At 41.3% G+C, this 16,363-nt stretch overlaps 1 protein-coding gene and 1 long non-coding RNA gene across 4 annotated transcripts in view; both read right to left on the bottom strand.

The window, feature by feature from the left end:
- Window positions 1-724: 724 nt before the first annotated feature.
- On the bottom strand, window positions 725-10,576 carry LOC117520762. The gene is made up of 5 exons (XR_004563755.1): window positions 10,387-10,576; window positions 3,317-3,420; window positions 3,147-3,224; window positions 2,992-3,045; window positions 725-1,076 (listed from the first exon to the last, which is right to left on the bottom strand). It is a non-coding gene; the product is annotated as an uncharacterized LOC117520762 (long non-coding RNA).
- Window positions 10,577-11,007: 431 nt separating this feature from the next.
- rgs14b (regulator of G protein signaling 14b) overlaps window positions 11,008-16,363 on the bottom strand; it is a 44,658-nt gene continuing 39,302 nt past the window's right edge. For 2 of the 3 annotated variants that reach the window (XM_034182007.1, XM_034182009.1), the window contains exons 14-15: window positions 12,113-12,203; window positions 11,008-11,970 (exon numbers count right to left, since the gene is read on the bottom strand). In XM_034182007.1, the coding sequence (XP_034037898.1) occupies window positions 11,708-11,970; window positions 12,113-12,203 (354 nt within the window). In that variant the 3' untranslated portion in view covers window positions 11,008-11,707. The remainder of the gene's footprint in view (window positions 11,971-12,112; window positions 12,204-16,363) is intronic. The other variant, XM_034182010.1, reaches the window with a different exon arrangement.

Here is a 16,363-nt window from a genome sequence, read left to right as displayed (position 1 = left end):
TTCACAAGCACACCTACTGTCAATTTAAAGTTTTCAATACACGTAACCTGCATGTCTTTGGATGTGGGAGGAAGCCGCAGCACCCAGAGAGAACTCACGCAAACAGGGAAAGAACATGCAAACTCTACACAGAAAGGCTACAGATGGAAAGTGATCCCACAACCTTCTTGTTGTGAAGCAACAGTGGTAACCACTAAGCCACCATGCTGCCATGTGCTATATAAATTATTACTGTAATTATTATTATGAAAAATAAATGCATGATTTTTCAGCATTTAAGTTGCAGGACCTCCCAAACTGGTTAAAATCATGACACTCACCTGTTTCCAGTTAACCTGGTCACCTGTGGAATGTTCCAAACAGGTGTTCTTTGAGCATTCATCAACTTTCCCAGTCTTTTGTTGCACCTATCCCAGCTTTTCTTGAAATGTGTTGCAGGCATCATTTCAAAATAAGCAAATATTTGCAACAAAACAATAAAGTTGATCAGTTTGAATATTAAATATCTTGTCTTTGTGGTGTATCCAATTGAATATAGGTTGAAGAGGATTTGCAAATCATTGTATTCTGTTTTTATTTCCATTTTACACAATGTCCCAACTACATTGGAATTGGGGTTGTAGCTGCTAACACAGTCATGTGAATGTGTAGATCTGAAGTTGTAATACTGGTAAAATACACCACAGTAGCTTGCATCATATACTATAGTGTACACAAATTGACAGATGGTATTCATCATCATTTTATTGTCAGTACACATTCAGTTTGGTACAACGGACAAAACACAGCACAATATGCCATTATTACCAAGACTCTTGTTCACATGTGGTCGACTGTGAGACTTTATTTAATTTGTCACTTTTTAATGCAGATTTTTTTCTCATCTGATCATAACGCCGCTTCTTGTACACTTTATAGTCTACTTCACTACAGTCTCATTTTTCCCCCTGTATCCCGCGGAGAGCTGTTAATTCTTGATGTTACTATGGCGATGTGGGAGCTGGATATTTCATCCCCTTTTATGACTTTAGCTCCTCTGTGGAGGATGTGGATGTCTCAGAGTCATCAGGACACTCCTGCAACACAGGATGACTTGAAGTTCTAACTTATTTCCACTGTGATGTGGAAATCCACTGTATTAATATATTCTGAATATTGACTGAAACACAGACTTCATAGTTCTGCAGGTACATTCGGGTTCATAAGTATTTGGATAGGGACTCAAGATGTGTTTGTTGTGAAGACTGACAAGTTTAATTCAAAGGGTTTAACTGAAATATCACAATAACCATTCAAAAATTACAGTTTCTTATACACAGTACTTTTGTTTTCAGGGGCCACAAGTAACTAGACAAACTAAATACAATGATTATTATGAATACAAATAATCACTTTCACAGCCAGATGGATACATGAACGTTTCCAAATGTATAGGAGACATATTCAGTGACTTGAAAATGTTATGCCATCATCTCCTGATTCATCTCAAGAAAACCATTCGTTAAAGTGAAGATCTATGTATATTATACACACACACACAGTGGTGGGCACAGTTCAGATAATCCGATAATTATCAAAGATACTGTTTTCATTATCAGATTATCTTTTCAGATAACTTTGAAAACCATTATTGGAGTAATTATCTTCCACTAAATTTTTGTCCGATAATTTTTAGACCATAAACTCGGTAAACAAAGCTGAACAGCTATAAAATCTTATAAAATTTAAAAACATTTGAACACCTACCTGTTAAATGTTTTGTAGCAGATGTGTAGTTCTACCCTCTGCAAAAAGAGAAGAGCTGCTTCTAGAAGAAACTGCTCTATCCTCTGCAATCAAATGAGAACTGTCACCAAAAAAAAAAAACCTAATTTCTTTTAAACCCATACTGATAGGACAGCTATATCATCTCTTCTAATGAGTAGCAACATGGGAGCCTCTAAACACCTCTCAAATGACCTGAAAACAAAGATTGTTCAACATCATGGTTTAGTGGAAGGATACAAAAAGCTATCTCAGAGATTTCAGCTGTCACTTTCCACTGTGAGGAACATAGTGAGGAAATGGAAGACCGCAGGCACAGTACTAGTTAAGGCCCAAAGTTGCAGGCCAAGAAAAATCTCAGATAAGCTGAAGTGAAGGATGGTGAGAAAAGTCATAGTCAACCTACAGACCTACTCCAAAGACCTACAACATGATCTTTCTGCAGATAGTGTCTCTGTGCATCGTTCAACTATACAGTGCACTTTGCACAAAGAGATGCTGTATAAGAGAGTAATGCAGAGGAAGCCTTTTCTGTGTCCACGCCACAAACAGAGTCGCTTGAGGTATGCTAAAGCACATTTGGACAAGCCAGCTTCAATTTGAAATAAAGTACTGTGGAATGATGAAACTAAAATTGAGTTATTTGGTCATAACAAGGGGTGGTATGCATGGCTGAAAAAGAACACAGCATTCCAAGAAAAACACTTGTTACCTACAGTAAAATTTAGAGGTGGTTCCATCACTCTGTGTGGCCAGTGCAGGTACTGGGAATCTTGTTAAAGTTGAGGGTCACATGGATTCCAGTCAATATCAGCAGATTCTTGAGAACAATGTTCATAAATCAGTGGCAAAATTGAAGTTGTGCCAGGGCTGGATCTTTCAACAAGACAACGACCCTAAACAACCAATGATTTATAAAGGAAAATCATGGGTTGCCCAAACTTTTACATACCACTGTGTATATATATATATATATATATATATATATATATATACTCTATAGTTTGTTCAGTCTACCTCTGAAAATGACGGGGCTGTTCATAAAAATGACTGTAATTCCTAAAGGGATAAATAAACAAAAAGCTGGAAACCTGCACAATAAACACATCTCAAGTGTTTCATTTCACAGTCATTGTGGGGTGTACAGAGGTAATATTTCAAAAATGGTGTCACTGTCCTCATACCTATGAACCAGAAATGTATACGAGGAAGCATACTGGTGCTCACCTTCACCTTGTCCAGCTCTGGTCTTCCAGGGAGCGATTTTTGTGACAAAAAGGCCTGAAAGCAGAAATGGCACAGTCCAGTTACATTTGCCAAGAAGCAAAAGATGAAAAAGCAGGAGGTATATGGATGCCCTGATTACTGGGACTGCTCCTCACTTTCTTCGTCTGCTGCATTTCCTCTGTGGATTTGGACCTGTTCTTCATGTGCTTTTGGGGAGATGTTGTGGTGGGACACTGGAGACAGGAGGTGGGCACATGTATGCATTAATCATTTCAGACAGGGCTAGAAGGAGTGAATTCAGATATTTAATCATGCACTTATGCACCTCATTCACCTTCTGCTCCATGGCCGATGAGAAGACTGTTTCCCCCGGAGAAATTCTGCACTGATGGAGTGTTTACACGGATGATGTCCTTCGGATGAGTTTAGCTATGCAAGGCAAACGAGAAAGAAACTTTATCATGGTCAAAAGCAATACATATGAATATTCAATAAAAGAGTGGGAATAATGGCAAAAAAATAATTTAAATATAAGCAAAAGGAAAACCCACCCTGAGACCTGATGCAAGCTGTGAAGCTGCACGTGGCCTCATTTCACTAGATGGCGACTACGACTCATTTTGGCTGACATTTTAATGGTCTGATTGGCTTATTGTGTGAGGCCTGCCCCCCCCCCCGCCACACACACACACACACACACACACACACACACACACACACACACACACACACACACACACACACACACACACACACCCACACACCCCCCCCTCAAAGTGTACAGCAATACTTATTTGCCATGTGAGGAATTTAAATGCACCAAATCAGCGCTGCAAGTAAACACCAGGGTTTTAAAATGCATTTAAGCCTCTTTCTGCAAATGCACTGAAGAATAACTGTTTTGTCATCCTTATGTATCTGGACATATTTAATGAAATTTACTACTCCGAAGCAAAACTACCAATGAATTCCTAGATTTTAAATGAAACTTCTAACCGAAATATGTTCCAAGAAAAAACTAAATAAAATAAATCAATTTGGAAGGGAAGGAATGGACGTGAACACAGTCATAAACAGTTGGAGGTGAGCTCGACAAAATGTCATCACTGAATTTAAAAGGCCACAATGAACACCAGCCAGCAGTCACAGCTGGTATCAGGAGCTGGCAGACAGGAATAAAACATCTCCAGGTATGGGTCCATTTCCATGAGACTGGTTTTCATACTCCAGTGAGATTCTGATTTCTACCCCTATCTGACATCTGACTGTATAGATCAGATCAGAAGGTTTTCTGGCAGGAAAGGAGCTCGTTTGAGTTCCTCTTCTACAAAAGTCTTAAACTGGGGGAATAAGGGAATGAAATCAACTGTTTTCAAATGTGGTATGTTTTCTGAAGTAGGAAAGACAAAAAAAAACAAACATATTTTGATCAGGATAAACTCTGATTGATGGTTTATAGCAGCAACATTTTAAATCACAGGCGGTTCCAGGATTTTATAGATGGGGTGGGCAAGGGATACCAAGAGATTACTTTTTTGCCTGCTGTTGGGAAAAAAAAAAAAACATTGACCCTTAAGCCCCTTTCACACCGGGGCTGCTCCCAGTTGCTTCCTGTTGCGTCATGATGATGCAGGAATTTCTGCGTCAGGTGCGCACAGCAAGTGGCAGAGAGGAGGTGAGGGCGCAGCCTGCAGGTTCTCTGCACAGAGACGTCAGAGTGCACAGTTTGGCTGCAGACAGACTGTGCACTCTGACTTCTCTCCTAGTTTATATTTGTTCTTGTGCTGAGCTGCAGGTCTGCGCTCTGAGTTCTATTATAGTTTATCTTTCCTCTGCATGTGAACGAACCGTCCGTGAACAAATGTGGAGATGTCTGGAGTTCTACTTGATGTTGACCTGTCCTGTCTCTGGCAATCAGTCTGTGAGCAGGACTTATGTCCTTTTTTGTCCTTTGTTAAACACAGTGATGAGAGTTTGAGGGGAGAACAAGGAACTAATGCCTGCAGCATTAGTTCCTTGTTCCTTTTGAACATTTGGATTCTGGTGAAGGTGACCAGTAAACTTAATTTGGGCATTTTCTTATCATAAACTGCAGTAACTGTTTTATATATTAGGTCTTTTGTTTTCATGCCTTTTAGAATCACAAGGTGTGGAACCTACTGAGTCAACCCTAAATGTTTGAGCTAAATATATACAGTAGTTTACTTATGGGTTTTACTTATGGAAACTCACTCCATGAATCCTATGCTTGTTCTGTTATTTGCAGGGGAAATGGAATCTGTGTTGCTATCTAACAATAATTTGTGCGACTCAAAATAATGCCTGAACATGGTGACAATTTGAGTGACAAGCTGAATTGCAACGGAGGAGCCATTGTAATAAGTTGATGAATTACCTTACACCTTATTTTGTGTTTCCAAGTCATGGTACGCATCTGTATACTTTGCATTGTCTCAGTCCACACTGGTGCAAATGGGATGGGGAAGTAACCTGTGATGGAATGGCATCCCATCCAGGGGGGGATTCATAGATTTGCATCCACTTCAAATTACAGAATCAAGGGATAAGCACTGGTCAGACCAAACGGTCCCCCCTAAAAATTGGTCCACCCTGCTCTCACTGCACATGCGACATTTGGGACTACAGCAGCTCATCTGAGTCTGACTCTGTACACCCAAAGCGATCAAAAGGAATAATGTGATTATGAAACATCAGATGACAAGTTAAAACTTCTTAATCAAAAGTCGGTTTCAAGCATAAACCGAGGCGACAGTTGACAAGTTGTTACTGACGCTCTGAAATGACTTAGGCGCAGCAGCTGCCCCAGACAGCAAATAGATCCGGGCCGGATGTAGTCCAACATCTGGTACCAATCCTGAAAACAGATCCAGTCCAGACAGTTTTTGCACCCTGGCCCAGATCTGGCACGGCTCCGCTTTACAGTTCTGGAACAGATCCGGACCAGATCTGAACTGGATCCGCAAAAGACCAACCATTTACAGATATCTGGCACGGATCTGGGGCAGATGTGGACCGCATCACAGCACCGTGGCAGGAACAAGTTTTACAGGGGTAAGTTCCGTGGATCCGAGGAAACTTTTTAGTGGGGACCGTTCGGTCTATGACACCGGCACGAAGTAGATGATTCCTAATTAATAACATACTGTAATGATCCTTGTCAATACAATTTCAATAACAGCAACGTCAATGGGAATTTGCTCATCCACAGTGATGCGCATCGATTCAGAACATCGAACCCAATAATTTGCCAAAATCGTAGGATGACATATGCCATCACCAATCAAATTCCACTGTTGTCACTGATTACCCATCTGCTATTTATTGCCTGTGTAGTATAACAGCTCTAAAATATGACACCAATTTAATTTTTGTTTTCGTATTAAATCTGAAATACGTTTTCTAGAATACTGAAGCACAAAATAAAGTTACCGAGCACTGAATTCCTTTCTTTAGATAATACAAAGACCATTCATATGACAGACGCAACCATGTGAGACTAAAACACAGACCAAACTGGAGACTTTTTACGGGAAAAAGAAGAGAAAAAAAGAAAACGCGTAAATTTACTTACTGATTTGACTGATTTCCCAAAGTGCCATATGCCACCCTGATCCTCACTCCAGTGTGCAGCTCTGCAGGAACAATTTCAGGGCAGGGCTGATTAAGAATGGATGGGAGCACCGGAAGCTCTCACACCCACTGTGATGACTGACGTCAGCAGCGAGGGCAACGCCACACCTGAGCCTCATGGAGGGAATTTCGACACAAAACCCCCTTTGCTGCATATGAATATATCATATTCATGTGCATAAATAACCTGGCGCTGATCTGCTGTCACCGATCAGCAGTGGAGAGTCTGACCCACATGTTCCAGGTGGTATACTCATGGCTTCATAATAATGTGTATTTCTGGTCTTTGTGGAGCTGTTCCTGAGGACAATAACCGCTCAGTCTTTTTAGCAGGGGAGCATTTACTGAGTCTAAAGTGTTCTCTTCGACCTAAATGAAAGTAATTTGCTTGCTTGCTTCACCCTGTTCCTCATGCCAGTTTTCATCTCTGGCTTAGACAAGGAATCTTTCTATTGTGGAGAGCTACGTTAGACTAGATAAGGACCGAGGAGCATCTCTAAGCCCAGTAGCTTTGAAACATGTCTCCATCTATTAATCCAAACAATAAACGCAACAACAGTGAAGGCAATTCGCCAAAAAAGCACAACGTGGCTCATACATCATCAGGTTCATATAGGCACGAAGACGTGCACATGCACACAGAGGCCTTTAGAGGGGTCATATTGTGAAAAATTTGTCATCTCCTTTTGACAGTTGAATATGGTTAGAGGAGTGTTAAACATTTCTGAAATCCCAAAATTCAATGCATGTTTAAATTCTAATGCTATGAGCACAATTTAAGACAAACAGCATTAGCATTTTGATATATGTAATAGAGATTAACTGGACCTAAGTGTTGCTCTGTGAAACACCCAGTGAGACCTTGCGTGTTTTATGCAACATGATTAAATGCAAAAAAAAAACAAAAAACCTATAACATAACTTATAGTTAGCCACTTGCCTTATCCTCCTGCCTTTTCAGCAATGTCGCCCTCTAGTGAATCATCTGCTTACAACAGGAATGACCCCTTCATCAACATTTATCTTTTAAACCTATAAAGCCCACCCTGTGAAATAATTGTCAGAAAATTAAAATTTTTTGAAACAAGAGTCTTTATTGGACCTTTTAACAACCCCCCCCAAAAAAAAAAACCTTTTTGCATATATGAATTTTTATTTGTATCATATTTGCTACATTGGGTGTTCTAGCATAAAAACATCCATTTTAAATCCAGAGCAAATATAACATTTCAAACCTATAAAATGCTGCATTTTCTTAGGGAAATTACTGTGGATCACTTGTTTCAGGCAGCCATTATGAATGTCTCATCTGAAGGCCGTCTGATGCATAAGATACTGACATCTGGTGGTTTGTCTGTGCACTACAAGTATCTCATTGTATATGATGGGTTTTGGGGGGAGAAAATATCACACTGATGAAGCAGACATCTCAGAAAATCTTGTATCAAATATGATACACTTGGCGTTATAGGGTTAAGGACTCAGTGGAGACAGGCACCGCAGAACAGGCAGAATGGCTAAGGTAAGCTCAATGATTTATTTATTTATTTTTGCTGGCTCACTTCAGTGCTGTACTCAATTTTAGTGGCAATATTCAAAACCATGCATGCTGGGACAGTGAGCGAAGGAAGAAGTGTCTGCTTCTACTACATTTGTGCAAAATAATTTCCAGGATTGAATGGACCTGTGATGTTTTAGAATGTAATGTTTGTTAATCTTCTGTGATTTAGCACATTTTTGTTCAGAAACTGTTTCTTTCACTGACAACTACACCTGCTCCTAATCCATCATCGGACTGAGCAGTTTGTTCACAAAAGGGCCATAATTTCAGTGCGATTCCAAGTGAAAACTGTTGCCAATTTGTGCGTTTTGTCGCAAATACACGTCTCCAATCACTTCGACAACTGTCGTAGCCCAGTGAGATACTACCCTTAGTGTATCGCTGTGAAACTTAAAATGACTGTGTGAAATGAACAGTTACTTTGGGAGACTTGGATTAGGAGTACCACTTGCAGTGTGTAGGAGTGTTACCACCAGTGACATTGTGGACATATAGCACATTTTTCTGGGCATGATCCAGCATACACACAAGTTGTGACTGAGGATTTTTTAGGCTAACCCAGAAAAAGTAGGGTGTGCTCCTCCATCTTTTTACATTCAGAGAAGCCAACATTTCTCAAATGTGAAGTTTTGTCTCACTGGGTGCAATGTTGAGGAATGTTGGTTTCTCAGAATGCAAAAGAATGCAGAAAAGATGGTGAACCATACCCTACTTTTTCTGGGTCAGACCCAAAATTCCTCAACCACCCCTTGTAGGTGCCTCAGGGTTGAGGACCCCAGCAGCTGGAGAAAGCCAAAAGGATGGCCACGATTCCCTTGACTGCAGCAGAAACTTTTGAGAGATGGAGAAGGACTGGTTGGCTCTCTGGGGGTTGCCATCCAGGACCCAGAGTGGTTCTGTGGTGTGGTAGAAGGGGCTACATGCAGCACCAATGCATGCTCCTCGATTTGGCTTCATCAAAGTTTGACGAAGAACTGACTGAATCACATTTTTCTGACAACACAGAGCAGGTAGCTAAGTGAATAAGGAGCTAGCCTTTGAATATCTAGACCTGGGCTTGAATCCTGCTCATGCTACCGGTACGTGTCCTTGTATAAGACAAACAACATTGTTCTGTCCACCCAGCTGTAAATGGGTATCAGCTTTGGTTTGGGAAGTAACCCGTGTTGGACTGGCATCCCATGCAGGGGAGTTAATTACAGTCACCAACGGACCTCAGGGTCTATATATGACCTCTTCTTTGTGACAAGGACAGATTCTAGATCATCCCGTTTTGTCTTGGACTATTTACGACACTTTAACAGGGTCGAGGACAAGAAAGCTGATTCTGGAAGATAAAACACTGCACTACAGACACCAGGCGCAGTTTAAAATCTGTAGAGAAAAAAAAACAAACTACAAATTATCTTCCACAGACCCAGAGCCTCTCAAGACTGAAGTACCAGTCCACCCAGCTGCAGAAACTCGTTTGCGCTGACCTTTGTGTCATCAGTGAAGAGAAAATACTACTCCTGCTATGAGGACACAGCTCCACTCCAACAGGTCATCAGCAACATTTCAGCTGTGACGCGCCGTCATAGGCTGTGAATGCTAATTGCACAAGCAGCAGCATGTCTGTAATTACAAGAACTTTTATAGCGCACTGGTGAACGCACGCAGATGTGGCTCAAGCATCAAGGTGAGCGTGTGGGCAGAAGTGGTACCAACAGCTTGTATGAGGATGCAGGAGGATGGCTTGCAGCTGGGGGACATTGTCTCCTTTAATTGATGTTGATGTCTGTGCTGCCACAATTAGGCGACAAACACGTATCATCTCACTCCTGCTGGAATCCCATTCCACAACAGAGTTGGTGCTGCAGCCACAGAAAGCAAAGGGCATCCTTCAGGATCTCACAGTGCATGCATCAATCTGACACGAGCACGGTCAGAACCTTTAGAGGACCCATTAATGTGAGAAAGCAGTGCTCTTTCCAGATACAGACTCAGATCTGTATCTGGAAAACAGATTTCATGATTTTCACCTCAATACACTGAATCAGAAACAAGGATGCACTGAGTGACAGGACAGAATGCACGAGTGACCGCGAGAGCAGAAGCACACAGAATGAACAATGGCAGCAATCACCATGAAAATAAAATAAATAGATTAGCAGAGCACCCGGGGGAGAAACTCAAACACTTACCTCCTTTTCTCCTCTCAGTGAAGACGTGCAGAGGAGGAGGTTGCACTGCTCATCTCACTGCTGCTGCGGAATGTGTGCGTGAGTGCTCGCCCCTCTGCACCCATTCATATCTCCACCAACACACCACCAGAGCACTCGTACATGGATGGACACACACACACACACACACACGCATGCACACACACAGAGCGGGTGTGTCAATCACAGCTCTAGATGATAATACGTGCAGAAACTAGGGAAGTGTGGCAATCAGGTGTCATTCATATTCATGCAGCATTGTATGTTTACCATGAGGTTACGTGAGGATGCTGCAAGAAACGAGAACCTCTGAAATGTGTGTGCTGATGACGTCAGTGTGGTGAATCCAATCAGTGAGTCACCTCGTTTGTAACCCACACCAGATACACCCTGGAATATTGCATTTCTCTCAGTCAGGCTGCTCGAATAGAAATCGCCTTCCAGCAACAAGTCTGTTGACAGAGGAAGCAAATCGCAGGTTTGGTGCACAGCCAGTCACATCCCAGCTGTGATCCTCATCACGTGACAATAGACAGAAATAACCAATGATACAGTTTTGGGGTGCAGGACAGTTTTCTTTAAAAAAAAAAAAAAAAGTCACAGTGAGGATGATTTCAATAATTTAATCATAACTAAGAATGGATGTACACAGATGGATATGGATCAAATGGGTCGGAAATCATGAAATCCTCATAAGGCACTTCTTTGGATACAGGCTCCTTGTGACATCATAGAATTTGAATTTCCAATTAAAGTGAAACACTGGAATGCAATTTGAGGTGACAGGAGAAGGGAACAGCACCAGGTCTTGTAAAATGTGGCATCAAAACAAAACGCATCAGAAACCAGCATAAAGCATGCAAGGACATGCATATAAAAACACGGGGGGACACACATTTCCACAAAATGAATCAAAAAGAAGAAACAATGGTGTAGCAGACCTCAAAGACTTTCTGGACAGTTGCTTTTCCTGCATAAAAATAAAGATAAATAATAGATTTTGTTTGGAGTTGGAGAATGAAGACTCTTTCAGGACACAGAAACAAATTGGAGAAGACGGAAACAAACTCAAACAGCATTTAACACCAACGAGCCAAGAACTTTCACACTTCTTGAAACAAACAATAGCACACATGATTTGTAGTGTTTAAAAGGACATCAAATGATCACAGAGTTCCGTCTTTTTTTTCCACATATTACAGAAAGATCATTAGTAGCAGAAAGCTGCAGTTTCAAAGTGCTCAATCTTTTTTTTTTAACTAACTGACCATCCCTGAAGTGATGCTGGTAGTTTGTTTTTGAATCACATTGTCTTTCCAGCTGTTGTGTCTTTTGGTTCTAGTCCAACAGAATCAACAGGTTCCTCTGCTGTTCTTGCAGAACTTGATGTAAATGATGTGTTATCCTGAGATCCATCATCAGCACTGGAACTGGTGGCGACGTCTTCCTCCTGCTGATCTGATGGTACCTGGAGGAACAGAGGAACCTCCAGCTGCTCTTTGGTCAGAAGACCTCTCTGGTCATCAACCCTGTAGCACTGAGCCCGAGTCAGCATCTCCAGAAACCCTGACAAAATATACTGCGTTATGTTCAATGCACGCCAAGTACCTAAGAACATCATTTGGCATCTGCTTACTCTGTATAGATACACAGAATAAAAACAAAGGGAAAAAAAAACCAAACCCCCAATACTGCTGTCATGTCCTACCCTCCATGTCGCGGTTCTTACTGGGCTTGGGCTGAGTTCTGTCTGTTGGTTGTGGTAATCTGGACTTCATGTTGCTTGTACCAGGTACTGCCTGCAACCAAAACCAGATGATATAACCACATAATCAGCCTCACCAAAGCATCAGTGAGCCACAGATTCTATACACTGCTCACAGACTGCCTGAAAGTTTTCCAGAGTACAAGAAAGTATATTAAAATTAATAATTTGAAGTCAAATTTTGACTTCATCAGAAGGATCTCAAACCTTTTTTCCCTTTGTAACATTCTGAAATAGTGGTTCTTCGCTGTGGTCCTGGGGGCTAAATCACTGCACATTTCCAATTTTTCCAGCTCTGCCAAAAGTTAATCAACTGGGTCAGTTTGACTTGCCCAAAATTTAGGTCCACGCTCACCAGGATATGGGCTACTATTATATAAATTCATGACTGATATACTGTACCAACCAGAGCCCACTCACTAAAGCTACATATTGTGCAATTTATTCTCCTGTGGCACCACATCAGTAACCACTGGTCATACAGTCAGAATTTTTGTGTCAAATGCTTCCCCAGATACAACTTTCTATAGGCGATAACAGAAGGCTTTATAAGAAACAACCATTACCATGGTAACAGAAAAAATATTTTTTTTGTGTGTACCACTCAGATCTCGGTAACCACTGAGGCTAGATTTCAGGATAAAACTACTTACAGAGTTTGTTTTTTTTTTATAACCAACTAAAACATGATTCCAGAAAACATTAGGAAATTATTCGTGTTTGTGACCTTCAAACCCGTCTTATTGTATGGTTGTGAGATATGGATACTAACCAGCAACTTAAGGTGGTGACTAGATGTCTTCGGTACACCAGGGAGATTACAAGAAACGTTAAAGTATCAAATCACCACAGTGGGTAAAGATTGCCAAGGGAATTTGCATTAAACTGCAACAAACAAATCTACTTTTTCAAGCGGTGAGGATGATTCAATTGTCTGCCTGAATGGTTGTTACCCAGGACCCAGTGAGAGTCTTTACTGTGGTGGCTTGTTATGAACATGCTCCCAGACCTTGGGGACATGCTGTGGGGAAAATAAGTATTTAATACACTGTTGAATTTCCAAGTTTTCCAACCTACAAAGAATGAAGAGGTCTGCAATTTTTTTTTTTTTTTTTTTTTTATTGTAGGTACACTTCAATTGTGAGAGACAGAATAAAAACGAAAAATCCAGAAAATCACATTGTATGATTTTTAAATAATTACTTTTCATTTTATTGCATGAAATAAGTATGTGATCACCTACAACCAGCAATAATTCTGGCTCTCAGACCTGTTAGTTCTTCTTTAAGAAGCCCTCCTATTCTGCAGTCTTTATCTGTATTAATTTTATCTGTATGAACTTGTTACCTGTATAAAGACACCCGTCCACACACTCAATCACACTCCAACATATCCACCATGGTCAAGACCAAAGAGCTGTCTAAGGACACCAGGGACAAAATTGTAGACCTGCACAAGGCTGGGATGGACTACATCAGGGGTGCCCAAGTTCGGCCCTCGAAATCTACCTTCCTGAAACAAGATGACTGTCAGTCTTCCTCTGTCTGGGGCTCCATGCAAGATCTCACCTCGTGGGGTAAGGATGATTCTGAGAAATGTCAGGAATCATCCAAGAACTACATGAGAGGACCTAGTCAAGGACCTGAAGAGAGCTGGGACCACGGTCACAAAGATTAGATTAGTAACACATGCCACAGGATATGCAAGGTCCACCTGCTCAAGCAGCACATGTCCAGGCCCGTTTGAAATTTGCCAGTGACCATCTGGATGATCCAGAGGAGGCATGGGAGAAGGCCATGTGGTCAGATGAAACCAAAATAGAGCTTTTTGGTATCAGCTCCACTCGCCATGTACATATGAAGGTTGAATACAACTCCAAGAACACTATCCCAACCATGAAGCATGGGAGTGGAAACATCACTTTTGGGGAGGCTTTTCTGCAAAGGAGACAGGACGACTGCACTGTATTGAAGGGAGGATGGATGGGGTCATGCATTGTGAGATTTTGGCAAACAACCTTCTTCCCTCAGTAAGAGCATTGAACACGAATTGTGGCTGGGTCTTCCAGTATGACAATGACCCGAAACGCACAGCCAGGGCAACTAAGGAGTGACTTGGTAAGAAGCATTTCAAGGTTCTTGAGTGGCGGAGCCAGTCTCCAGACTGGAACTCAATAGAAAATCTTTAAAGGGAGCTGAAACTTGAAACCTGAAAGATCTGGAGAAGATCTGTATGGAGGAGTGGACCAAAATCACTGCTGCAGTGTCCAAACTTCGTCAAGAAAAAACAGGAAACATTTGACATCTGTAACTGCAAATAAAAGTTTCTGGACCTAATATTACAATATAGTGGAGACGATAAGTTTGATTTTTGTCCAGAAATGTTCACTTTTTCAATTGTAAATATTGTATCAAATTTCATGCAATAAAACGCAAATTATGAAAAAAAAAAATCATACAATGTGATTTTCTGATTTTTTTATTCTGTCTCTCACAGTTGAAGTGTACCTACAATAAAAATTATAGACCTCTCCATTCTTTGTAGGGGTAAAACTTTCAAAATTAACAGTGTATCAAATACTTATTTTCCCCACCGTATCTGAAAAGTAAACTTTGGACCATTGCAGAATGGTTCTGTTCATTCTCTCCTCAGCCAAGCAAAGATGCTTCTGACAGTCTCTGAATCACAAGTGGCTTGACACTAGGAATGCAACACTTTGAGCACATTTTGGACACATCTGTGAGTGGTGGCTTTTGATGCTCTGACTCCAGCCTCAGTCCTCAGTCCACTCCTCGTGAAGCACTCTGAACAACTAGCCCTTTCAGCACAGATCATGTATCCAAGTCCATCACCAACAGAATATCACAACTTAAGTACGGTCTCTATGGAGTTTACAGAAAACATTCATTGATACCCTGCATAAGGAAAGTAAGCCGCAAAAGGTCAGTGTTGATATGTGCTGTGGATTTTGTGTCACTACACCTTATAACAATGACGACTGAAAAGTCTTATCTGAATCTGGAGTGTTCTCTCTCTCTCTCTCTCTCTCATTGTGAGGAATGCACAAAGGCAATACAACGACATGCTTTCATTAAACACTGCTCAGTTCTAGCTCCAACAGTGCACATATGTGTTTTTAAACCAGGAAAATCTTTCTGTTAAATGCCGTGCTGCAGAAATATGACATATGTCCACCAGAGCCAAAATGCAGGAGGCCATATCCACATCAACGTGTAGATCCACCTTGGATGACACACAAAGTCGAGAAAAAACTAGTCAACAACAAAAGGGACTTACAACGTCCCAAGTTGGGACATTGTGTAAAATGTAAACAGAATACACTGATTTGCAAATCCTCTGTAACCTATATTCAATCGAATACACCACAAAGACAATGTATTTTTGCTATTTGTGTATGTGCATGTTTACCACTGTGTTACATCACCTTTCCTTCTAACAACACTCAATAAGCATTTGGGAATTGAGGACACTAATTGTTGAAGCTTTGTAGGTGGAATTCTTTCTCATTCTTGCTTGATGTACGACTTCAGTTGTTCAACAGTCCGGGGTCTCCGTTGTTGTATTTTGCGCTTCATAATGCACCACACATTTTCAGTGGGCGACAGGTCTGGACTGCAGGCAGGCCAGTCTAGTACCCGGACTCTTTTACTACGAAGCCACACTGTTGTAACACGTGCAGAATGTGACTTGGCATTGTCTTGCTGAAATAAGCAGGGACGTCCCTGAAAAAGACATTGCTTGGATGGCAGCATGTGTTGGCCCAAAACCTGGATGTACTTTTCAGCATTGATGGTGCCATCACAGATGTGTAAGTTGCCCATGCCATGGGCACTAACACACCCCCATACCATCACAGATGTGTAAGTTGCCCATGCCATGGGCATGAACACACCCCCATACTATCACAGATGCTGGCTTGTGAACTTTGTGCTGATAACAATCTGGGTAGTCTTTTCCCTCTTTTGTCCAGAGGACACAATGCCCATGAGTTCCAAAAACAATTTGAAATGTGGACTCAGACCACAGCACACTTTTTCACTTTGTGTCTGTCCATTTCAAATGAGCTCGGGCCCAGAGAAGGCGGCAGCATTTTTGGATGTTGTTGATGTATGGCTTTCACTTTGCATGGTAGAGTTTTAACTTGTACTTGTAGATGTAGCGACAAACTGTTAA

The sequence above is a fragment of the Thalassophryne amazonica genome, chromosome 11, assembly GCF_902500255.1.
Source record: "Thalassophryne amazonica chromosome 11, fThaAma1.1, whole genome shotgun sequence".
In the NCBI taxonomy this organism is placed as follows: domain Eukaryota; kingdom Metazoa; phylum Chordata; class Actinopteri; order Batrachoidiformes; family Batrachoididae; genus Thalassophryne; species Thalassophryne amazonica.
This window is presented reverse-complemented; position numbering and strand designations above follow the sequence as displayed.